At 36.3% G+C, this 27059-nt stretch overlaps 1 protein-coding gene across 3 annotated transcripts in view; it reads right to left on the bottom strand.

Moving 5' to 3' along the window:
* The window catches only part of KDM4C (lysine demethylase 4C), a 242846-nt gene that overhangs the window by 70056 nt on the left and 145731 nt on the right, over positions 1–27059 (bottom strand). For all 3 annotated transcript variants that reach the window (XM_071732156.1, XM_071732155.1, XM_071732157.1), the window contains 5 exons: positions 25002–25183; positions 23908–24124; positions 22870–22946; positions 5637–5692; positions 2413–2521 (listed from right to left, as the gene is read on the bottom strand). In XM_071732156.1, the coding sequence (XP_071588257.1) occupies positions 2413–2521; positions 5637–5692; positions 22870–22946; positions 23908–24124; positions 25002–25183 (641 nt within the window). The remainder of the gene's footprint in view (positions 1–2412; positions 2522–5636; positions 5693–22869; positions 22947–23907; positions 24125–25001; positions 25184–27059) is intronic.

Below are 27059 nucleotides of genomic sequence, written 5' to 3' on the forward strand. Positions count from 1 at the left end.
GGAAACCTCTAACTAGCAGAGTGGAGCATCTCCCTTATGTGGAAAGGCTGAGGGAATTGGGTCTCTTCAGACTGGAGAAGAGGAGACTGATGGCAATCTCATTAATGCTTACAAATATGTAAAGGGTGAGTGTCAGGAGGATGGAGCCAGGGACAACCAATGGTAGGACAAGGGGTAATGGATGCAAGCTGGACCATAGAGGTTCCATGCAAACATAAGAAAAAGCTTTTTCACTGGGAAGGTGAGAGAACACTGGAACAGGGAGGGTGTGAAGTCGTCTTCTCTGGAGACATTCAAAACCCACCTGGACATATTCCTGTGTGACCTACACTAGGTGGTCCTGTGCTGGCAGGGGGGTTGGACTCAATGATATTTCGAGGTCCCTTCCAACCCTTAACACTCTGGTGATTTCTGTGATTTTTATCTGCTCCTTTACCTGAGGAACAGCATTTTATTAATCTATTTACACTGAATCATTATAAAGCCTTCTGAACAGTCAAGCTGCCTACTTCCCTTAAATTAGTGCAAGCCTAGCTATTTCATTATAAATCCAATGACAGAAACTAAGTCTTGGAAAAGTAAGGTTTAATGAGCCAAACCAGGTTTATAGCACTTCCTGCCCTCACAGTAAGGCTGTAAACTACGTGTAGCTACACTACATTTATGGCTCTTATGAAGTACCCTGCCTCTTGTTTTTATTGTATTCAGCTGAGTTCCTTCAGCACAACATTCGTTCCACTCCAATATTCAAATGTTTTTACTTTAAAAAACAGCATTAAGGAAAGTAAATACTCTGTTTCTTACAGTTTAGGGTCTAACAGGAGACCAAAAGAATATATATACCTTAATACAATCTGAAGTGCCTCAGATTTTAGACTTTTAGACTAATTTTATTCAAATTACTGAAGGAGGCTTCAGGAACCAAAAAAGCATTAATGACTATAAGCAATCTTTTATCAGCCAAAGGAAAGAGCTGAAGACAAAGCACTCAGTTACAAATAACTTATATTAATTAATATAATCCCTTTGTGTTCACCAGAGATTACTTAGGAATTCTATATTATGTAACCTTACAATTTTGGGCTCCACACCTACACCACCAGTAACTTACAATTAATTCAAGCCTTATCCAAAAGGCTCCTATTATATTTATACAGTGCAAGCCGTCGACAGCCCAGAGAAAGAGTTTCAATATTTGGTAAATTAAAGGTTTCTGTGTTTTAGCCACTGAATACAGAATTTCCAAACAAATGCATGTCTGTGACTGCTTAAGATCCTCAAAAATTAGACTAAACAAATTAAATTAATTCTCAGTGCTTCTACTGTTTTTATTTTCAGGTTAGGAAGAAAATGTTTTATTGTATGTTATGTATACTCTTTAGAAATAAGTTTTATAATATTTCTTAAAAGACATGAAAAACAAAATTTTAAAAATCTGCACAAAAATTTAGAACAGACTATCATTTGAAGGACAGGCTATCAATTTAAACTACTCAAAGTTGCATCTCAACATTTAGAAATACAGCTACAAAAGGCAAAAAATAATGAATGAAATTTAAATCTAATTAAAAAAATTAATATTTCAAAATAAATAAGTATAAGCTCAGGTAAAAGAAGAATCACTTTGGAAGGAGCATAGAGCAGATCCAGAAAACTGCTAGTATCTTCTCCCTAAGACTCTGAATGGGCCACTGATAATTTTCTATCAGATGAAATAACAGTGATGCACAGACTACCAAATTAACTAACTAATACATCAAGGAAAACAGACCTGCACTTATGCCTATCTTCTACTCGCATGCAGCAACTTTCTCAAATGACACTGTTGTTCTAGATGTAACACAATCAAGGTGCAATTGTTAGCAGCTGATGCACTTATGTTTTCCCCTAACTTTAGAAATTTCTCAGGAAACAGGGTTTTTTAAATCCAGTATAATGTGTAATCTGTTTTGGGCACATTTTTCAACAGTCAGATTGTAGAGATACCATGTAATTAACTGATTGTATATCTTTTTACCTTTATAAATAATCCCCCTAGGCAAAAATAAAAGACATCATAAACATTTACTGTATGATATTCCCAGTCTGTTTGGGTTTCAACACTTTCATCATCAATGTATTTCCAAAACTGAAATTTTCATAGTTGACACTGGTCAAGCCTGTTATTCTTTTACGGGGAGAGAACAGTTTCAAACTTCTTTTAATAAAAAAACAAAGTTTGTTAATGAATTGCTATTTTACCTCAAAAAGCCTATCTTGAGAAAACCCCGGTTATTTATTCCTTACCTTAAACATAATTTACTGCTCTGTACCTAGCAATAATCATCACAATTAAGATTTTTAATACATTTCAAATATTAGAACACCTTAATAGCAAAGAATATATGAAGCATATATGAATATACTACTCACCAATTTTAATCTTTGCAAAGGTATTCTGCTAGTGTCTATCGGTGTACGTTCTGTGACATTACCAAATCTGACTTCTGGGATGGCAATTGCACATATTACGTGTGCCCACCTGTGAAAAGTGGCAAGTCAAGAATACCACCAAAAAACCCCATAGAAATACAAGTGTTTTAAGATGTTTCATTATTTGCTGTTTGCTGGTTTTTATTTTTTGTGCATTTTTTAAGACAGCCATCTACAGATACTTTCTTAGTAGGATTTCCCAGGCTTCTTTGAAGCATATTTAACAAACTTTAAAAACACTACTGATCTGTGTAAACATAATTGCAGACTGGCAGTTTACAGCAACATCCTTCATTCACTTATAAACTTTTGTAGTTGTATTATTCAGGTGCATATGTAAAGATCTAAGGACACTTATTTGATTTGTGTGCAGTTTATCACCTCCAGTATTTTGGATTAGCATTAGTCAGACCTGAGTAACTATTCTTAGCCAGCACATGTTACCACAATCAGTCATATATCTATTGAAATGTAAAATAAAATATACTATCAAGACCTTCTTTTTACAGACACAAAGGCATAGAAGCAGCAAAATGACCAAGTTATCACTAATGGCCAGCATTACCTGGATCCCCTTTAACACCTGTCAAGTGCATAGGACCCAGTGCTACATGTAAGGCTTTACTCCAACTTCAGGAAACATCAGATGTGTCAAGATGATGCTATGTACTTCCCATATTCATCTGAAAGCACTGCTATATCCTCCAAATGCTGGTTCAATACATAAATCTCAAAATAAGAAGGCTAAATTAAACTTTTAGAAGTCTGAAATTAATATTAAATGTGCACATTATTTGAAATAAAAAAGAAGCTTATGAAATTTTTATCAACCAAGAGTAGCCTTCTGAAACTGCTTCTAAAATCTTCTTTGAGGCAGACTACTAGCATATCTAAAGAAAGGGAAACATAACCATTTCTTGAATCATATTTGCTGTATTCTCAGTCATTCATTGTAAATCTTGCCACACTGCCTCATTTGCTGTTTTTTTTTTAAGCCCTGAATGCTTGACTCACTCCTCTCACTTTCTGTAGATCTCCAGAGATACACATTACATGAGCATTTTAGCAGATTAACACAAATGTGAGCTAGAGCTAAAAATGATGGGTGACATATGAGGATATAAATCATTTCTCCTCCCTGCATAAAGTGGTGCTTTTTCAGTAACTCATCTTTGATGAAAATATGAGAAAGTATAATATGACATATGACTAAACAAACTGCTGTCCCATAATGTTAAAGTTCTATCAGCCTATGAAATAAGAGCATAATGAATGAAATTTAAACCATATCAATATGTCAAGAGACATATCATTTAGCTAGTTATAAAGTTCAATCTAAATGAAAGCAGATAAAGCTTGTAGATCTACCACCTTACTATGGTTACAGTATTGTTTATGTTCTAACTTACAGAAAAAAGTCTTTTTAACTTTTAGTAACACTCCTTTCTCCTTTCATTGCTCCTTGCTTATTTGCAAAACTACAACTGAGTTACCATCAAAGCTTAATGGGACAGAAATGCTATAAATAAAATGCCTCTTCAATAAATGTTCACCCAAACCTCTGGCATCTCTCAACCTAATAGGACTTAAAACAGCTACTGTGCTTTGCTGAAAAGAAAGAATCCCAGCTATCCTATATGGCAAATTGTTACCACCTCCCACCCACACATTTGATTCATTAGCTTTTAAATTTAACAATTATCTCACATCTCTGATCAGTATGTGAGAGGTAAAGGAGGGAAAGTAATGCGTATGTTGGACTTAACACTTGCTGGGGAAAAAAAAAGACGTAACTGGAACACGCTTTTGTGAAAACTGAAAAGTTTGAAATGACAGGTAATGCTGAAAGAGAGATAAGACACTGAACAATCTGTAGCAGCCCTAAGACATTATTGGAACAGGAAAACTACTTTAAGCAGTCGAACTACTTTTACAGAACTCTCATATCATAGCTCTGTAACCTACAGAGGGACATAATTCAAAACCAAAGACTGTAGGTATAGTTATGCAGAAAAAGTCAAACCTCTGTGGAATGGTTTCCTGGGAATAAATCCTTTAAAACATTTCTAAGACATATAATTCATCCAAAAAGAAAGATGTACACATTTCCAAAGATGCATCATGCAATATATCATGCCACATATATCAAAAGTTCAGAATAAATTCTACTCAGATAACACTTCTGTCTTTTTGTTTGTTTGTTTCTTTGGTAAGAAAAGAAAGCAGTAAATTTAGGCAAGTTGGAAACACAACTAAAAAGCAACCAGCATTGGTCAAAATCTCTATCAAAGTGGTTACAACATTAATGCTTTCTGAAGGCAAGATGTGTCCCATAGGTTTCACATTAAACCTGTTTCCTACCTGGATGATTTTATAAGGGTCACACAACCAAATGCAAATCAGTGATAAATAAATTCTTGCCTAGTAAGTGGAAAAGAATGGTGCAGCTAGATCATCTCTTGCCATTGCATTACAAAATGCTAAAGAAAGACATCTACATTATATTGCTACTTTACTAAAATAATTTAATTAATTATGAGAAGATTAAAAATGCAAAAAGGCTGTCCCACTACTGGGCTTGAAAGAATACTAGGCTGCTATATTTTCCACTTAATCTGTTTGGATTACTTGCAATAGTGTTTTATCATCCAAATACAGAGAAAACTACCTATCTTGTTAGTAGCATGATGCCAGCAACAACAGTAGATATAGAAGTGTATTTTTAAAAAATACTTCAAAATCTAAAATTATTTTAATATGATGCAAATTAATTACAAAAATTGCTTCTAAGAGTTCAAAGGTACTGTATTAAATTCTGCAATAACAAATTTTGAGAACTAAAGACACTTTGCTGTTTGATAAGACTTGCCCATGCAAACAATGACAAATGAGCTCCCATTTACTTTCTTTACACAAAGGCCAGCAAAGTAGAATTTGGAGGAAATAAGTGTGTGCAAACAGTAAAACTAATGTGCATTTTAGCATCTAACTATTTCCCAAAATGCCAGTGGCCTATTTCAATTACAGTAATTTTATTTCTGCAAATATTCAGCTTAAAGGGACACTGACAAGTATTTAGGTTTAAAAATATTTTGTATCTGAGAATGGATTGGGAATAAAATTTAAAACAAGCACATATAATACTGAAGCAATGTATTACTTACTTCTTGTCAGTAGTTTGCTTTAAGGCACCACCTCTCAAATTGCAGAGACAACATTCCTAGAAATAAAAATAGTGCAGAAAAAAAGTGAGCTTTACTGAATAGGTACAAATCAGTTTTTATTTAGCTGATCTTAAGGATATTTAAATTGCTAGTGTAATTAATTACTGAGTTACTACCCGCTCCTTACAAGCACTGCATTTCCTTCCGGGGAAACAATGTAAGAATACAATAGCAAAAAGAGAAGCAACTCAAAAGAGCTTATGAAAACCAAATTTTAAGTATTACTCTTAAACAAACCCTACAGTCACTTCTGAAGTGATACCAAATATGAAGGTATTTAATCACTACTGCCTTAGAAAGGCTGGAATTGCCATGCAACATACTAGGATTAAACAAAGCAAAATTACACTTTTATTAAGTTAAATAAAGGTTACTGAGAAACTGATCCAACTCAAACAGTTTGAAAACATGTTTGTTCCTGACAGTTCCAAAATTTATAAGCGTACAGAATATGGGGCAGGATATGTTTTTTGCAGAAGTTCCCTTTGCTACAATATACTTTCACTGCCTTGATCTTCAGTACAGCTCCATCTGCTTTCCGGGCACTAGAGAAGGCCTGTGCTGGTGGTTCACAGATCATATGCCAAACAAATAGGGGGTTTCCCAACTCTGCTTAAAACTGTGGCTTTGAACAGACACACAGGCTTTTCTACTTTCCATCCTTTATCTCTCTCTCATCAGTCTTCTTTTCTGAATCTATCCTTTCCCCATTCTTTTCTTTCTTTTCTTGTCTCTTGACAGGAACAGAGGAGAAAGTGTTTCAGTGTTAGTTATTTTTCTTCCTGTCTCCATTTTTCTCAGAAAGAAATGCACAAAATGAAGTCAAGATATCCTGTGACTGTATATCTAAACCCAGAAAGAGAGCTTGTCTCCTGAAGCTCTAAATTTAGGCTGCCCTTTCAGAGTAAAAAAAGACAGAAAGAAGGACAAAAGGAAACACAGACAGAAAGACAGACAAAGAAAAAAAGAAAGAAAGAATACTATTTACTCTACCACTTACCTGTTAAAGAGAGATCAAGTCAATAACCGTCATGCCAATCTAAATCCACATGATAAATTTAGCTAATCTACCGCCTCTTATTTAAGTTTCAAATCATTGTCCTTTGCAATGGCTGTTCAATCACTATATTCAACCACATCTTTCTTTCTACATAATTATCTTCCTTGTACTTATAGATTCTTATGAGATCCTATATTAAATGCCCTTAACCACTCTTTAAGGTGTTTCAAACTGTTCTTTTTTCTGTTTCTTCCCCATCTTTGGATGTCATTAGGATAATGAGGTACTGCCATCTACACAGGTATACTCTTAAGCTACACAAAGAACCATCACTGTCTTATACTGAATATATATCTGGTTTCAAAAACGTATAACATGGAAAATTTTACAGAACTACGTAAGTGTAAGTAAAGACTTTTCTTAAGTAATTGCTAGGGAATCACATTATTAAGGCTTTATAAACAATAAATAACAGTTAATCATGCTGAAATTATTCTGAAGTAACACCACAAAAATTCCAATGAACAGTCATTGGGCACAGTGCACCTTTTCCAGTGAAGTACCACAACAGAATGGAACAGCCATTCAGGAAGAGGCAAATACCATGATCTCCTAAAACAGGAGCCATACAGGATTTCTGTATGATCTGACATCAAACTCACTTGCAGTTCTGCAGGAGTGTGAGGCTTACAATGTAGAGCTAAAGTAACAATGTAGAGCTGAAGTCTTCTTCTGACTGAAGAAGAGACCAGGTCTGACTCCGTATCAATACAATTTTTTTTTTTTTTTTCAGTGAAGCACTTTCTTCACATTTGCCCTGACATTCAAAAGTCAGCTTATTTTGAAATTCACTTCTTGAATAATGATGAACTGCTTCTAATAAGTTGTTTTTTTTTTCTTTTTAAGGAAAACCATCTCATCGTTTGCTATGTAACTTATTAATTCAACCAGAAAGAGAGTCCAAATCCCTGAAGTTCCACAAATAAAATAAGTTAAAATAGTGCAGAAGAAGATGCTGCTAACAAACTTCTGAAGCTTTAGTCTCACTTAACAACTGTAAAACAAAAGAACTGTGAATTAGACACTGAAAAAGACAGAAGCCATAACCCTTACTAACTGCAGAGCTTTCATACTTGGTTAAAAAAAGGAATTTTTAAAAAAGAGAATAAGAAAAGATTGGAGGTGGTGGGAGGGATTTGACAGTGTGGCAGTCCAGAGAAAAGAGAAAGCTGCTATAAATACAGGAAAAAAAATCAATCCCTTCTCAAAAACCACCTAAAGAAATCTTTGGTGAGTAGACTTGTGGTGGGGCATAATGGCTGACATTCTGCTGGATACAGGCTATAACAACGAGGTGGGAAGAACGCAGGCTTGAGGATCATTAAATCTGTTTTTTAAATCATGCCCGCATTGCAATATAGTTCCCTGTTTCCATGCAACACAACTATAACTTCACCTTCAGTTTAAACATACTGCAAGCAATGAAAATATAGGGGAACTAATAATTAAAAAGATTGGTATTTCTAACACAGGTACATCTGCCATGGATGGCAGTGAAAACACATCAGCAATTATTACCCAGGCTCTCACAGAGAAAGACAGAATTTGTGTGTCCATGTCTGTCAGCTGTCAGCTTGTGTAAAAATCAGGACTCATTATAGAGCACTACCTTAGAACATATCCAATCTCTGATTCACTATTACTATGCTAATCCCTTAAACAAGTAATTTTGTAATTTGTATTTCTACTATATAACAATTTCTTAAGCATATTATTTTACACCTATCTAAATTAAATCTCAGACCATTTTAAATTGCTCATCTCGTTAAAAAATCTCCGTAACATTCTAGAATTACAAAAGAGAACTCTCTTCCAGGATCTGTATAAAGTAAGATATCTCCATGAAATTTACAAGCTTTAACATTCACTTCATCTTTTAGCTTTTTAGTGGAGACAGAGCATCTGTTTCGTAACAATAAAGGTCATATCCACGGTTTCTGAACTTGACACTTTCTGTTGCTTACAATGAAACTGAATTTTGCAACCAGCATTCCTAATCCGGTTTGTTTTTAATTTCCCTGTACCAACCACTGCTAGAAACTTCAGCCTGAAGTCAGTATGAATTAACCATGCTTTCTTTGGTACACATATCCAAAAAGACAGATCACCTTTTTTTGGAGTAATATGACACTACTCAGGCATAGCAGCATATTAATTATTATTGCATGAATAAATAACACACAAAGGTACAGCCTGATCACACTCATTTATATTTTAGAACTAATGTATTTGGTTTTCTTTTAGTATTTTCACCCTGACAAAATTCAAAGTCATATTGACAGGAATGCTTATAAAAGCCATTTTAACACTTTAATATTTGCTTACTTACTTCACCAGCAATAGCATTCTGTATGAGACAGGAAGCTGTCTGGCACAGCAAGGTAAAAGGCACATAGCAGAGGAATATAGTCATAAAATGGCTGTTCCTATGGACAACTACAAACATGCCTCGTGATCCCCCTTTTCTTGTTAAACTGCTATTCTCCTTTCCTCTAAGACCCTGTGAATACAATGACAACTGCAAAGAATTATATTTATCCAGTTAAATGAAATACTCAACTCATGTCAGTGAATGAACAAAAGGTAAAATAAAACACACATTACTCCTAATGGATTCTGTCCGACACATACCAGACACCTTCCTCATAAAATGAAGTCTCCTTAATGAACCTTACAACCTCTTCCAGCTCTTTGCCATCCCTGCCATAAGGATATTCTTTGTAACAGCTAATCTGAAGAGTCACTGCTGTAACTTCAGCCTTTTGACTTTATGGTTCATAAACACGAAAAACGATTGTTCTTCTGCCTTTTTGCCATTTTCCACGTATGTTCTTGTTCATTTCTCATTAACCTTACTTCACAGACCTCATAAAAAAAAAAAAACCTAAAAACCCTCACAAAACCCAACTTGTATTTAGTTAAGATCATCAGCTTTTGCACAAGGCATAACTATACAGGCTGCAGTTGGTCAGGCCAGGAAAGAGAATACAGCATAGTGTTTGAGTGATGCCATTAAAACCATAAGAGATGAGTTGAAAAGGGCTTAGCTAAGTACTTCAGTAAAATAACTAGGTGGCTGCTATCAAAGCAAAAGAGAAAGCAGCAGATTCAAAACAAGCAAAAAACAATGTTCTTGACAGACTGAAGACTTTTGCCAGCTGTGGATGGTAAGATTTTTGAAGAAGCAGCTGCATGAGCTCATGAAAGAGAAATTCAACAAAGGTTATCTTTTACATAGTAAATAAAAAGATTTTGTCTTTGGCTAAGGCTGTTTCTTATCTGCATTATGTAAAAGATCGAGAGAGCATTAGGGAATGCTTGCCCAAGACTTATATTCTTCCCTAGGTATTCATTTCTGGCTGTACTAGAGAGAGAATAACAGGGTAGAACAGACTGGTTTAATTCATTATTGCTTACTATTCTAATCTGCCATTTTAAGGCTTAAAAAATACATTCTGAAATGTTTTAGAAAAGATACCTAGATATTAAGAAAATCCTGTTACTTGGTTCTGTTCATTATACACTGCAAAATATCATATATAGAATGCATTCACTGAACTTTATTCATATCAGTATTGTGATATGACTTCTCTTATCACAGCTTTATTTAGCAGTGATACCAGAATTAATCATTTCAAGTATGAAGCATTGCGAATGTCAATAATGTCTGCAGCACTAAGTAGGACACTATTTATCCAATTAACAACTTATTTCCACTTTCTTTTTATCAAGTTTTTTCCCACTGTGTATCTATTGAATCTGACCAGTATCTAAAAGCACTCAAAAGCCTTAGAGAAGCAGTTAGGGCAAGGTTTTTCCCAAATATTTCTAGAAGTAGGTCTGAACAGCTATTTTCATTTTTAAGAGTCAAATGCTACAAGGTTGTCTCACAACAATGCTTTCTCATCTCATTTAGAGGTAGGTGGTTCATAGAAACCAAAACTAATTAAGCCAGTCATCTAATCTTGAACACTGCCACAGCTAATTCAAATAGATATAAGTTGTATGGCTAAGGCTGATAAACATCTTCTGTTTCTTCAAGCCACTCCGGAGGGTTTTTTTAGAGAGGAACCTTCGAACTGAAAATAGATAACTCAGTACTCCACCTTTTCTCTCAGTCACAGTATTAATATCAACACAGATGTGCATCTGGATATGGAATTACTGCCTTTCCAGCTATCTCATTTCCCCAGCTTATTTATATTTGTGTCTACATTTATCCCTGTAAAAAACAAGGAAGGTTGGTGTTTCTTAACATACCATTAACATACCATTAACAAACCATACCATTCTTAAAATGCCATTTTTAAAAATGGTCCAGTAGTTAAATTTAAATCTTTCCACACTAGGGGAATAATTTTCACAAAGAAAATAAATAACTTTTGAGATTATTTAATTTCAACACAGAGCCCATTACTGTGTCCACATTAAGCTATAACCTTAAAACAGGCTTTTAGAGCCAAGCCACATTTTTTAGACACAAAATGTTCCTAAAAATAACAAAGTGACAGTTGTCTACTGAAAGGATTAACTTTCCTGTCCAAGAACACCATTTATTAAGAGTCGCTAGATGCTACCGATATGTCACAATCTGCAGTTGTATATAAAAGCTGTAAGTCTTCCACCATCATCTGCCTCAACAATGCCGTATTTTTTACGCATAGTAGGAACTTCAAGAAAAGTGTTTGAACTTTTTTAGAAAATGTTACATAAAATCTTACTCTGTCCAAAAGAATAAGCCATTATCAATTTTTTTTAGCATTTTGTAGATGCTTAGAGTTCACATTGATCAAGGAGGCAGCATAACTCCATGAAAACGAAATCCAGTACAAGTTAATATTTGCTTCATATGACCACACATCTTCAGCCCAAAGCTTAAAATTAGGTTCTTAAAAATTGAAAGCGTCTGCATGGATTAAAGCTTTACTCTTTCAGACCCATTTAAAGCCACTCAAGATACCTAGCTTTGGGAATTTAAAGTTTACACATTACCAGCTACTGAATTTCCACATTTTAGTAGCCTAAGCTCACAAATTTTCAGTCTGCCCTGGCTGTGATTCAGGGATACCAAAAATTCCTTACACTTGCAGCTCGGAGGTCATGCCAGGTCGAGGCAACAGTATACAGGGCAAGCACTCTTCTTCTGTGCTGTGACATAGCACTATTTAGAACAGCAATTTGCATGAATATACAAAAGCAGGAGAGAATTGACTGAGATAAGAATAGTTGGGCAAGGACAAGGAAGAGAGGTAAGATGTGTAATGAGAGTAGGGAAATAAATTTGAAGCCAGGTAAGGAAGGGGAACTGGCAGGACTGAGACTGAAATAAGAATCAAAAGACTCATTACTGGTAACTGGAGTGAAAGTAACTTCCACACTTGGCACAGGTGCCTGTGTGTCCTTTCTCACAGGAACATGTATACCTGAATTAAACAACACAAATAAAGTATGAAATGGAGACTGTCACATTGCTAAATATGAAATACTTTCTTCAGTTGTTGGTCACTCAGTTTTAGCAAATGTTTACAGTAGAAAAAGTGACTGTTACCAAGCATTTTAACAAGAAAGTTTACACGCAACTTCTCTTTGAAAAGAAGTCAAAAGATTGCAATTAGATGTTTTAAAAATTAAGTTTTGAAATTAACAAACCACAAAACTGATCATTCTTCCTGAAAAATATTAGACTATAGAAATCACTGTCAAGAGTACCACACTAAGGCTATAATGCTTAGCCAGCACATAAAGAAAAATGGAAAGACGGTAATGTTGGAAGTGACAGTAAATATTACTTTTAACCTGAACATCTTCAGATGAAAATTCGTATCTTCAAGAAAGCAGCCTAGCACCAGCTGTGCAAAGGAGGATATCCTGTTACTGGCTATATCTACTTTTCTTCCCCTCTCAATGATTTTGCAGCAATTCTGCTGGAGATCAAATGTGTTCTTTGAGGACAAATTTAGATTGAATGAGGTTGGTGGAAATTCTCTCCGGTTCAATTCCAGCTCTAAGAACAGGCATATTCAAAGCTGCATCTGACTGAAATCCTGCAGGGAATGGGCAATCCCCTCCTTGGTATTGCACATGGAATTGCCCAAAGCTATCAGACCTTTTCAGATAGTTATGAGTGGCAAAGGTTGAGTGAAATGCAACAAAGGGAAGACAAGGTCAAAATGGACATTGCGACTGAGCACTATGGCACTCAGAGTAAAAAGATACTTTCCACATTTAACAGCTTTCCAGTTTCTGTCATCACCACAGAAACTCAGTATTTACAAACCCGTTAAAATACGTTGTGCTAAAAACTGCTTTTTACAAGCAAAGCATTTCCTGTTACTAGACTCGTACCAAAACCAGAAAGAAATACAACACTCCCCATCTCTGAGTCAACATCTGTTTACTATCAGCATTTCTAAGTAATTGTCCCAGCAAACCACCTTTTTGCAGAGAAGGTTGGGGAAAATCCAGATATAAGCCAAGAAGAAAAACCAAAACTAAACAACACCAGAAAACAAAAAACCCAAGCCTCACTTTTCTGAAAGGAAAACCAGAGAAAATTGCAAGTTTATGCTTTTCTGCTACAGTCAGATTTTTATGTTGAATGATTTATTTTCATTAACAATATCCAAATGCCTTCAGAGCCTGGTAGAAAAACTACAACACTGCACACCAGCTCACATGTAGCGAGTTCATCTTGGCAGTTATCAGGCTCTGAAAACTGGAGTTTAGGAGTTTATAAAGGAAATGCTGACACTGTATCAGTGAGAAGGGCACCACCATAAAAAGATCATTCAATATAATGAATTTTAGTAGGCTGAGACAGAGAAGCCTCTGAGCTGGAATGTGGAAGATCTTACATGCCAGTCTTCATGGAATCATAGAATTACATTGGTTGGAAAAGACCTTCAGGATCATCAAGTCCAACCGTTAACCTGACACTGACAAGACCTTGACTATCCCTATGTGCAATGTCTATTTGACTTGCGTACCTCGAGGGGTGGTGACTCCACTGCTTCCCTGAGCAGCCTGTTCAAATGCCTGATAACCCTGATGGTGTAGAAACTCCTCCTATCCAATTTAAACCTTCCCTGGAACAACTTGAGCCCATTACCTCTTGTCCTATCACTTTTTAAGTTCACTGAGCAGACCAATACCCTCCTCTTTACAAGCTCCTTCACAGTATTTGTAGAGAGATAAGGTCTTCCCTAAGCCTTCCTTTCTCTAGGCTAAACAACCCCAGATCTTTCATATGCTCCAAATCCATTACTAGATCCACTGCCCATGATCAGGTAGCTCAACATGCTTCCTGTACTGAGAGGCCCAAAACTGAACACAGTACTCAAGGTGCAGCCTCACTAGTGCTGATTACAGGGGTAAGATCATATCCCCAGTCCTGTTGGCCACACTATTCCTTATACAGACCAGAAGGCCATTGGTCCTCTTGGCCATTTGGACACACTGTTGGCTCATGTTCAGCTGGCTGTCAGTCAACACCCCCAGGTCCCTCTCTGCTGGGCAGCTCTCCAGCCACTCCTCACAAAGCCTATAGCACTGGTGGGGTTTGTTGATTCCAAAGTGCTGTACTCAACATTTGGTCTTGTTGAAACTCACGCAATTGGCCTTGGTGCACTCTATCCCCCTGGTCTAGTTCATTGATAAAGATGTTAAACAGGAGTGGCCCCAGTACTTAACCCTGGGGAGCACCACTCATGACCAGCCACCAACTGGATTTAACTCTGTAGACCACACCTCTTTGGGCCCAGCCATCCAACCAGTTCTTAACCCAGCAAAGCCTATGCTCATCCAAGCCAGGAGCAGCCAATTTCTCTAAAATGCCACAGGAAATTGTGTCAAATGCCTTACTAAACTCAAGATTGACAACATTCACAGCCATTCCCTCATCCAGTAAGCAGGTCACCCTGTCATAAAAAATAGGACCTGCATTTCATAAACTCATGGTTACTGTCTATGATTATCTCGTTATACTGCATATGCTCCATCAGCTTCCCCGGCACCAAAGTCAAACTGACAGGTCTGTAATTTTCCAGATCACCCTTCCATCTCCTCTTACATATGGGTGTAATGCTGGCTGACTTCCAATCTGTTGTTACCTGCCCTGTCAGCCAGGACAGTTGATAAGTGATGGAAATTGGCTTGGTGAGCACCTCTGCCAGATCTCTCAGCACTGTTGGGGTGTATCCCATCCAGCCCCATAAACTTCTGTATATCTACATGGTGTTGCAGATCACAGACCATCTCCTCCTGGATTGTGGGACGGCCATTCTGCTCCAGTTCCCTTTCTCCTAACTTAAAGGGAATGAACTCCCTCAGTACTACTGATTGTATTACTAAAGACTGAGGCAAAGAATTCATTAAGAACCTCTGCCATTTCCTCATCACTCATTACCATGTTTCCTCCTGCATCTAGTAGGGGGTGCAGGCTCACTCTATGATCTTTCTTTTGCTATTAATGTTTTTGTAGAAAAGTGTCTTGTTACCTTTTACCTCAGAAGCCTGATTAATTTCTAGCTGAAAACTAGAAACTTCTAATTTTTATCCTGCATAGCGTCACAACATCTTTGTAGTTGTCAAAGTGGCCAAATCCTTCTTCTAAAGGCCAAAACCTCTCCTTTTTTACCTTCAGTTGCAGCCAAACCTGTCTATTTACCCAGTCTGGTCTCTTCTTCTGCCAGCTTGTCTTATGGCACATGGGGACAGCCTGCTCCTGTGGCTTTAAGACTTCCTTATTAAAAAGTATCCAGACTTTCTGGTCTCCTATACCCATCAGAACTACTTCCCAAGGGATTCTATCAGGTAGTCTCCCAAACAAGTTGAAATCTGACCTTCAGAAACACAAGGTGGCAGTTCTGCTGCACCCCTTCCAAGAACAGAGAAATCTGTCATTTCACAGTGCCTGTGCTACCAACTGTTTACATCACCTGGCAGTCCTTCTCTGTTTGCAAAGAGCAGGTAAAGCAGGGCACCTTCCCTGGTTGCTTCACTCACCAGGTGTGTCAGGAAGTTATCTTCCACACATTCCAGAAACCTCCAGGACTGTTCCATCTCTGCTGTGTTACACTTCCAGAGTATATCTGGGAAGGTGAAGTATCCCACCAGAAGAAGGGCTAGTGACCATAAGAGCTCTCCCAGCTGCTAATACTGTATTTCATCTGCCTCTACATCCTGGTTGGTCAGTCTATACTGAAGTCATAGAATCATAGAATTAGCTGGGTTGGAAGGGACCTCAGAGATCATCAAGTCCAACCCTTGACCCATCGGTGCGGTTGCTAGACCATGGCACTGAGTGCCACATCCAGTCTCTTTTTAAATGTCTCTAGGGATGGAGAATCCACCACCTCACCGGGCAGTCCATTCCATTGCCTGATCACCCTCTCCGTAAAAAAATTCTTTCTGATATCCAGCCTAAATCTACCCTGGCACAACTTAAGACTGTGTCCTCTTGTCTTGTTGAAAGTCGTCTGGGAAACGTCCCACCATGGTGTCTGCTTTATTGGCCTTCCCCTTGATACTCAACATTGTCATCAACATCACTAAGTTGTAAACACTCGTATCTAACCCTAACACAGAAGGCCACCCCACTACTTCTCCATCTTTGCCTAACCATTCCAAAAAGCTGGTAGCCACCAACTGCAGCACAGTAGTTGTGCAAGTCTTCCCAGCACATTTATGTGGTGGCAACTATATAGCAGTAGGATCTGTTCTCAAAAATCACTGCCAACTGATGACATTAGATACTATTTCTATAGTGCTATGGAGGGTTAGAACAAAGTGTAAGAAGTCATGGAGCTTCCTAAGTAGCCCGATTAACAGCAAGCTTACTAAGAAGTAAGGTATTGAAGTGCATTTTCCTATTTCCTTACTTGCTCTTCTCTTTTCTGTCCCAAATCCTTTTGTCCTCTAAATAACAAAGGTACTTGCATTTCTGTACTATAGCTACTAGGTGACCATATCCTTGCACATTGTACAGTACATTGCATTCTCTATAATGCCAGTCATTATTCTTCCTGACTTCACTAACTTTCTTTTGCTGAAGCATTTCAGATTAATGAGGCATTTGTTCTCAATCAAGACACTTTGTATGAATACAGTTACGCTTTCAGGAGCCATGCAGATGACTTATTTAATATTATTTGATTTTCTAATTGTTTTAAGGGATTGATTTATGGCTATTTTTTGTCCATTAGAACAGACAAATTCAGTATCAACTTTTATTTGCTTTTGTCAATGATCATTATCAAACAGGAGATAGTGCCTAGTACAACGTAAAGATGGATCCAATTGCACCCTGGAAAGTGAAAATTTGACATAAGACACTGTAAAATACTCCAGCTCCTTAGAGATGCTGCAACTGATAGAAAACAGTATGCTTCTGAATCTCAAAATCAGTTTCCCCTGATAATATATTTTTTAAAAAAGAAATCTCCATATAAAAAAGTGTGATACTGTAAATCTGAGTCCACTTAGTTGCTTCTCTGTGTTCATTTTTTAATGATGTTCATAGTATGGATTCACACATAACACGGTTTCATTTAGCTATTAATACAGCTCTCATAGTTCAGTGCTCTGCAAAATCATACTGATACTTGAAAACCTAGTTTTCAATTTAGTCCTGCAAGAACTAAAGAAAATACCATTTAACAGAACTAAAAACAATACTTAATTGTGTAAGCAGAGGAATGAGAAGGAACTTTGCCACTCAAGAAATTACTTCTGAACTTGGAATCAACTTTGTACCAGTGTTTCAGATCTTCTATTTTATTCTCCACCGGACTAATTTTTTTCTCTCTCCTTGTTTTCCAATCAACCTTCCCTTCAGGATTTAAGTCCTTACCCAAAAGAGGATTCCTCAGACAGGTCCTCCTTAGAATAATCTCCTTCTAGAAATCAATGTGAAGAGGACAAAAGACAATTTCAGACATTCAGAATGTTGGAGATTTACGGAATTTCTGGTAATTAAAACTTCCCATTTTGTGCATTTTTCTGATGTCAGAATTAAATTTTTGAAGGCATATGGATATATAATTCCCCACGGTGAGTCAAATCTCAGTTTCACATCCTCTGCAATGGCCACAGTTTTTAAGAATGCTTATCCTGAACAAGAATTTAGATTAATACCATTTGTTTCATTTGTTTCACATTTCAGTAGCAAAATTGAAGTCTGAATTGTGTTCATTTAAATGTAAAATACACTTGACTCCATATTTCCTACAGTTAAAATAAAAGGTTGTACAAATAAGTGATTTTCTTTAATTATGTCTCCCTCTTCAGAAAGACTTAAGAGTACTACACGGTGATTTTAAATACAATGAAAATATCGTATCTTTAATAAAAGATATAAAAAATTTTAAACAAATTAAAAAACTGACTCATAAAAGACATTTATGCATGTAATTCAAATGCAGCATAACACTTGCAGCTGCAGATTGGCATGACTAACATACACCGCAGATTTTAAATAGGAACGTAGCACCCTGGGCAGCAAATTATTAAATTGTCTTTTTTTATGATGTACAGAAGACTGCTTAAAAAAGAACCACATTTTTCTTAAGTATAACGCTAGGATTAGATAGAAGTATTGTACTATTTTTAAGTTAAAATTGTTAGGATAATCTCAGGCTCTTGTTCAAACTCCAAAGAGACAGAAAGGTGATGCTAAAATGACAAACAGGACCACTATCAGTATTATAAGTACCAGCAATTCTTAATCATGCTGATGTCAGCAGTGAGGCTCCACACAAGCTAAAGCACAGTAATAAAATTAAACTGATAATTTTTTCTCCAAAGAGAATTACAGACACATGGCTTTGAAATGAATAATACCACTTAAACATGCCAAAGAGAACCATAGAAGAAAGAAACTTCTTTGTCTACTTTTTCACCTACATGATAAGTCTTCTTTGGATGTTATTGACAAATGTTCGTCTAACATTTTTAAAAATCATGGAGTATCTATACATATATACATATCTATGTGTACATTTATCTATATATACATAATCTATACATACGCTAGTTCAGAACTTCACTATTTTTAGAAATTAAAAATTGCAATATTTCCTGGTACTAATGCAAACTTTTGCTGACACAGCTTAAAGCTGCTTCAAGTCATCTTGTCTCTAAAATGAGAGAATGGCAATTCTGTGGCTGAGTGCTAGCCTGAGGCAGACAGGGGCACTTCCAGGAGCCAGGGAAAACCGAGGAAGAGCAGAGGGACCCACCAGGAGCCAGTAGCTCTGAAGAGTGGGGCTGGCATGGCCACAGATTTAAATGTTCCTGGAAGCACCGCTCACCTGCGGTTCTGTTTGGGACCAGAGTGGTCACAGCTGCAGCTGGAAGCAGGAACTACTGCTTAGGTAGGCACTCCCACCTTGCATGTGCATAACTGGTAACTTGTAACTCCCCCTCCAGGTGCTGTACTTATCCCTGTTGAATTCCATATGAAATCTTGTATATAATTTCTTCAATATAGTGATACTATTGTTGTCCCACAAAACAGTAGGATCCAATTCAAAAGAGCAATCTTAACCCTAATTAGAAAACCTCAGACTACAACATGCCCAAGGCCCTTACAGAAAAAGCATCAGGAATGCTTCTTGTGAACTTTTTCACGTAATTGAAATAAGAAAGTAATAGTTTTAATAATGCCCAAACCACACTTGACAGTTGTCAAAAAGTCTGATATGTTCTTTAACTTTAATACCTTCTTAGCTTCACACGCAATATACTCTCCCATCTTCTGTGCAAGCACCTTAAATGACTAAAACTAGACCAGTCTAGATTCCCATGTATGTTCATGAAAAATAATCAGCAAATGATGAATAGAATTTTATCACTTTCTTAGTGATTTCAAGAGTCTGATGAGATGGCTTGGAGACTTGAGATAGTTAGGGCTGAAAACAAATCCATATTCCTATGTTTGGCAACTATTGATTTACATCATATCTCTTCTGTTGCTTGGATTTAAAACACTATCAAAAGCCTGTGAAAGGATGCATGATGTCTTTTGCTAATTCTTTATTCCCATGAGCTGTCACAGCAAAAAAGCACTCTGTTTGGTTTTAAATGCGTATTTCTTTGTACTCTGTTTATGTCTAGACGTTTAGAAATTGTTAGATTAATCTTTTCTTTAGTTTTTCTCTTATTATGCAAGATACACTGACTGTCATAGAATTTCTTGGGTCATTCACTCCCTGCCTTCTAGAAAACAACATTAAACTTTCCAGGCTGCTGACACTTCACCTTAGCTCTGCAAACTCTCAGACACAATCACTAATAGTTCTGAGACTGCTTCAGCATTTCAAGAGTTTTGAAAGACCCTACTATTAAAAAAGAAAAAGTGAGTAGAGTATCATTCATATGTGAGTAAATAGAGCATTACTCACATCACTGAAACTGTTAGATATTTGTTATTTTACTTGTGTAGCAGATGCCCACTACTTGTCACTCCTATCTTTCAGCTAACAACAAACAGTTCACATTGACATGTGAACGATGTGTAATAACAAAGAACATAAGATAAAAGACTACAGATGATAAGTTTTAAGTAAATTTAATACCAGTAAGGTCTATTCAATCTTCAACATTTCATTAAAACTCCCCAACTGAATGACAACTTCTGACATTCAGAATGTGAATTCTATTTCACAATCATTTCTGAATGAAGATCTTTCTTGGGGCATGAGTTCGTTTCATGCACATTACCAAATCAGAGCTACACAAAGATGAAGCTGTCCATACCAACTATTTTGCTGTACAGTATACCAAAATTCAGAATGGTACACATAAAAAAACCCCAACAGTGCAGTTAAATACATGAAAATTAACTGTCCAAGTGGGCAATACATATTGTCTAGCCTTTGCACAGTGAAAACAGCACTCCACTCCCATCACCTCCTAACACAAATTCCAAGAAATCCACTGAGTGTACTCTCCAGTTTCTAGACAGTGCCTTTTTCCATTTTGCTATTTTCTGTATCTTTTAGATCTCCCTTCTACTGCTTCATCTCATCTCCTCAAATAATTCGGCCAAAAAGTACTTCCCCTAAAAAATTTGCTCTCCCTTATTTTCAGAAACTTACATGACTCCTAACAGAATAAAACCAAACTTTTTCAGTAAAGTGTGCATAATTATTATCAAATTAACACAGTCCATGCAATGCAAATTTTTCCCCTAAAAATCCCAGTCAAGACAAGCTTTAATGTTTTTCCCAGCATTTTTCTACATAACCCAATTCCCCCTTTTTTTCGCTCCATAGGGAAGAAAAATGAGTCAAACCAATCATTTGCTATTTAGACTTCTACTCTATCTGAATGTCCTCTTCTTCAAGATGATAAAATAACCTTAAACCCTCAGAATAATTTTAAAATCCTTTCTACAATACAGTATTAACAAATTTTAAGACTGAAGCTTGCTTTACTATTTTTCTGTGACTTTTCATTATAAAAAAAGTTCCATCAGGAAAAAAAAAAAAAAAAAAAAAAAAAAAAGACTATGTCCAAGCTTCCCCTTGAGTATGTTACTGTTATACTGCAGTTAACATCAGATTCCAAGGCAACATTCTAATTCTGAGTGCTTTTAACACAAACATCTGATTCAGTCCTATCGCTGGCACATGCAGCATTTTATGAATAAGAATGCTCACCTTAGAATTACCACACTTGAACATCATAGCTCTATCTGCCCTTAACAAAGCTTTTGGCTAATACAGCATGACTTTCTAACTCTTCTTGTTTAACTGATAACTAAGTTTCTGTGTCAATGGAAACCTGTTACTTGCTAGAACAGACCTATGCTTTTCCCCTTGACCTTCCCCTGACTCTAGAACAGCACCCAAAAAAGTAGCTCAGAACACCCTGAAACTCTCAGTTGTCTGATAAGGAAGCAACAGCAAAGTTTTCTGGTTACCAGTGAAAGGTGAAAACTGGATTTTACCTCATAAAAATGCTTCTCCTATTAAAATAAGAATGCATTACAGAGATAGAAATTGATTCAATAAATATTTTAATATCAACTCTCTGAGAGAACACAGGACTAAACATTATAGATGGGACATATTTTTGTAATGAGCAGTTCTAAGTCACTTTTTTCCTGTTGTCTTCCCCAGCATAGACTATATGTGGATTAAAAATACCACTCATCTTTCATTTCATTAACTTAGCATTCACAAAAGAACCTTGGAGTGTTGAGAGTGTACAAAAGCAAAACCAAATTATTATATTTGTTACTACTTTCAGTTTCCTAATTGCAAGAAGTGATGTTTCACATAGAGATACTGTGCTTTCCTGTAGCCTGAATTCTCATTTCTTTTTCAACATATCTACAATTTTTATTATGTCATTTAAGGATTTGCATTTTTAAGGCACCTAAAATATCTGCTTTTAATTCAACACCTGAATGAAGAAAAGCTATGTTGCTATCAAATTGATTATCCCATTTCCTCAAGCTGCTTTAAGGAAAACGAACATTAGGTGACATGGTGAGATTGGTGAAATGCAAAATTTTCAACTGCTTTTTTTTAAAGAACTGAATGTTTCGGGAATATTAGCAAATAGAAATTACTATTTGCCTTTCTATTTATTCCTTGCTGTATAAAACTATTTTATAGGTTTTTTTTAAAAATAATAAGTATTTAGGAGTTTTATAATTGAATCCTTCTCCTGTTCATAGAGCACAGTCAACCTCCAGGTCATAAAAGAGCAATCCCTTTTTTAAAAGCATTTTATTATTCTCTTTCCTTTCCTCTGTTCTCCAGCTGCCCATATGTACATACCAAAAGTCTAAATTATTTAAAGGAAACCTCTTTTTTCTCTCCCTTATGTGAATTTAAATTTTCATCTGTTTCCTTAAACAACGTTTTACACACAATACTCCGCTAGCTGATCTATTTCTTGAGTGTATAAACCTACATAAAGTTTGTCTATCAAAATGCCATTACATTACAATGGAATCTAATAGAATTTTCCTAGCAACTGTGTATTCAGACAAAAAACTCAGGCTATAACACCCCCTATGCAATCATCCATGTACTTGTTTGGGTTTTTTTTTTTCCTTTAATCTATAATGTGTTAGATAACAAAGCAATACATGAAACTTACAGCTGTCCAGGCTTCTTTTCTGCATCTAGAACACAACCATGCACTATGGATTTCGTGAGAAGGAACACCATAGCAACCTAGAAAAAAAGAGCTGTGTTGATTAATATACTCTGCCTTTCTATCTGTGATGTCATGCAATTCAGCTGGGTCATACAATTCAAACACTATTAAAACATATCTACTGGGACCATGGAGATTTTTCCAGTCCAGGCTTACTGCTAATTCCATAGACTACTAGATACATAAATTAGACACAAAGATACTCTTCCCAAAAATTAAAAAAAAAAAAAAAGACCAACAAAAAACCCCAATCCTAAACCAAAACACCCTCCAAACCAAAAATCAAAACAAACAAACAAACAAACCTCAAATACAAAAAAAAGAAACCTAACCCCAGGAAATTTCTTGCTTTCTGTCAGTTCAATAGCAAATCAGCGATTCTCCCTGCAGTAACAAATGTACAATCTGAATTAATGTGCTCATATTTATTCTATGCAATTATATTGCATTTCCATGTAAGAATTTCGCATAGGCTTCTTAGAGTTAACTATTTAAGTCCCAGTGTCTGCAGAAGATACTGCATAAAATCCATGCATTTTGGCACTAACTTTTGAAATAAAAAACAATGCAGCGTGAAGGAAACTACTGCATATCTAAAGTCAATAGCAATATTCAAAAGCCCTCAAATTTAGGAAAATTTCACCTTGACTGCTCAATAAGGACATACTAACACCACACTATGATTTAAAATATGATCTAAAGAAAAGGAGGAATTGAACAGCTCAGAACAGAAACCAGTATCAGAAGCCTATGGTTATTTGAAGTTTACAGAAAAATTAACTCTTAATTATTTTCACAGCATACTTTATTGAGGAAAAAAAACATATTTTTTTTAGCCAGTGATCGAAGCACATGGAGCATATGGAAATGTTCCTCAAGTACTTTTAAAGGCATAGTAGAAGCCTAGTTAACTATTACTTCTCAATAAAACAAAATATGAAATTAAATTTCTGCCAGTTGAATAATTAGTTTATTTACTTGCATGAACCCGAACACAACACTTTGTACAGGAAATTAGAAGACTTGTCCCATCTTCTTCAAGAAAGGCATTTGAAGGATAGCTTTCGGTATTTTCTTCACTACAAATAAAACACAGCTCTGGAATAAGAGGTTTAGTCTTTTCATTTTCAGCCGTCAATGTTTCTGCTGAGTTTGCTTCCCCAGAAGTAGGACTTTCTTCATCATGATTGTCTGGCTGGAAAATAAACAAAATTTAGATTTAAGTAAAAGAAAGGAGAGTCTGTCTTACTCTTCCTTTTGACAATGATGAAATGACATGTCCCCTCCCTGCTCTTGCACTAATAACATAACAGCTTTGCAAGAAAATTAACTGCTTCTAGTTTAGGTATCTATCATAGTCATTCTATAGCTCCTTGATTGTTCAAATAACCATGAAATCTAGAAGAGCAGTCAACCTGCAAACTAGTGTTACTGTAATTGTGTTCAATGATACTGTACCTCTTTCTCTCTCTGAGCCCTTAAAATGGATCCAGTGCAATAGCTGTTTTCTTCCTAGTTCCCATGCTGAAGGGATTCAGGTTTAGCAGATTCAGAGTTAGTACCATAGTATTAAGGAAGCATTTTTAGCTGACATTTGACACATGAATTCCACAAGCCAGTATCAAAAATATCAAACAGTGCTCAGCATTAGACTATTTCCATGGGAATATTATTCCCAAGGAGGCTTAAGTACTGTGAAAACACTGATTTCTTCAACACTGTGTGAAGGAGACAAAGAAGAGGCTCTAATAAAAAGCATGTGAAGATGGACATATAGGGAAATAGTGCAAAGACACAAACCTATATGGATTCACCACCTCCCAAAAGTGTAACTTCAGGGACAAGTACACATACACCAACACCAAACCTACATAAAACCTAGTAGAAGGTATACACTGTCTGCACAGAAGGACACACATGGGTGAACAGAAGTCTCAGTTTTAACTTTAACAATAGTGAGTTTTTTATTTCTCATACAAGTCAATATCCTGTTCTTATTTTCTGGAAATTCAGTAGCTAGACAGCTATTTCATGCTTCATTCCAGAGACAGAGCTGCTAGGATCTTGCTTACCTTATAGTATGGCATAAGAAGAGTGCAAATGGCACAGTGTGGTTCCTTTTTTGCACAAGCTGCATTGTATTCCTTTTCAGCATTGAAACTGGGTACTCTATTCTGCCAAAGGTAGACCAGAGGTCTGGCCCACACTTCTGTCTCTTGAACTTCCTCTTCAATTAAGGTAGTCTCAGGCAGTTCTTAAAGAAAAAAAACCCAACTGGTTACATTGTAATCCTGGAATTTAAATAAACCACTATTTTGTCATGTGTGCTAACAATGATTATAAGACAATGCTATGTGTGCATACAATGTTGAACACTTCTTGGGATTTCCTCCTAATATCTAAAATAAATTTACTCTCTTACAACTTCCAAGTGTTACCCCTTGTCCTGTCACTACATGCCCTTGTAATAAGTCTGTCCCCAGCTTTCCTGGAAGCCTCCTTCTGCTGCTGGGAGGCCTCCCCAGAGCCTTCTCTTCTCTAGGATGAAAAACCCCAACTCTCTCAGCTTGTCTTCACAGGAGAGAGGTGCTCCAGTCCCCTCGTCATCTTTATGACCCTCCTTTGGACTCGCTCCAACAGGTCCATGTAACTGCAGAAGTCTAAAGGAACTGCACATCAGAACAAATAAACAAAAAAATCGCATCCATACCTGTGTCATGAGCTGACTGCTCCATTCACAACATAAGAAAGTATGTCACTAGCTCTACTCTTAAGAATTGGTAATTGTATCCACAATATTATGTCTCACTCTGCCCTCCTTAATTCCTCCATGCTCTAGCTCCTATCTCTCAAAGCAGTCTGTTCTAAGTTCTTTATGGAAACTGACACCCATTTTCCAAAGCTAAAAAGGCAGATTTTATGGACAGGAAATAATGGGGAACAATACATATAAAATGTAGCTGGATAGGCATGCTGGTCTTCACTAGGGGAAAAATCAGTTGGTAACACCAGTGATCTGATCTGCATGCCGTAAAGGTTTGTTTTACTTATTACCCATGCTTCTGTGCAGGACTCCACAAAGATGACTTTATGAAATAAAAGCCTTTAGAGAGGTTCAGAAATAAAATCAGAATAAAACTCAACCATAATCAATAGAATCAATCTAAAAATCAGTCATTCGCTATTGAGAAAGATATAGAAAAGAAAAAAAAAGACTGGGTGTAAAACCAGTGATTCTATTCCCCAGTGTAATCAACAGAATAATTATTAATAATTCTGTTGTTAACACCAGAATTCCAGCCTAGTCATGTGTTTTGAGTTGGTCAGAAAACTCAAGGTTATCTTCACTGGCAACCTAATGACTTTGCCATCTGTGAAATACATGGAAAATGAGGAGGGAAATGTCTTTTAATTCTGGAAAAGAAAGCATAGCTGACAGAAGATATTAAGTATATTCTTCTGGAATGAGGTCCTTATACACTACTCTGGTTACTGATGAGGTCTGTGATTATGCTCATTCAAGTGGACCGTGCCTAGTAAATCTTTCATGATCAATAAGAAGGCATGTAGGTGTCAAAAAAACAGGAAGGGAAATGTGGGAAGGAAAATGTGGAAAGCTATTGAATACTATAGAACTTTCAGATAACAAAAAAAGGTTTATAAAATACAGTCTTTTTCTAATGATGTATTTAAGGAAAACTGTTTCTTTCAGAAGAAGGAAACACCAAAAGCAGAGAAATCTTTAATAAAATACATTAAGCTGAATCATCACATTCTGTCAGCCCATGACAGCTTTCATCACCTTCACAAAAAGCAGAGACTTTATAGGTCTCCTGCTATGATAAATTTTTCCTCATTAATACAAAAGCACTATAAAGTCGATAACATGTTTATCAGTGTATGGAATAAAGTATGGAATAAAACACTTGTCTATAAGCAAGTCAAATCTAGCAAAACTGTATTAATTAACAGGGCCCGCATGTGAACGTTATTCCATTTTGTATAGTTTCTCAAGAGAACTATGATCAATGTAATAGTCATTTGCCAATAATCCAGGTAGAAGGACAAATACAAAGCATCTGCGAATAAGCTGTCACCAAGTCAGATTCAGCAACAGAGCTTTGTGGTGA

The sequence above is a fragment of the Heliangelus exortis genome, chromosome Z, assembly GCF_036169615.1.
Source record: "Heliangelus exortis chromosome Z, bHelExo1.hap1, whole genome shotgun sequence".
Lineage (NCBI taxonomy): Eukaryota > Metazoa > Chordata > Aves > Apodiformes > Trochilidae > Heliangelus > Heliangelus exortis.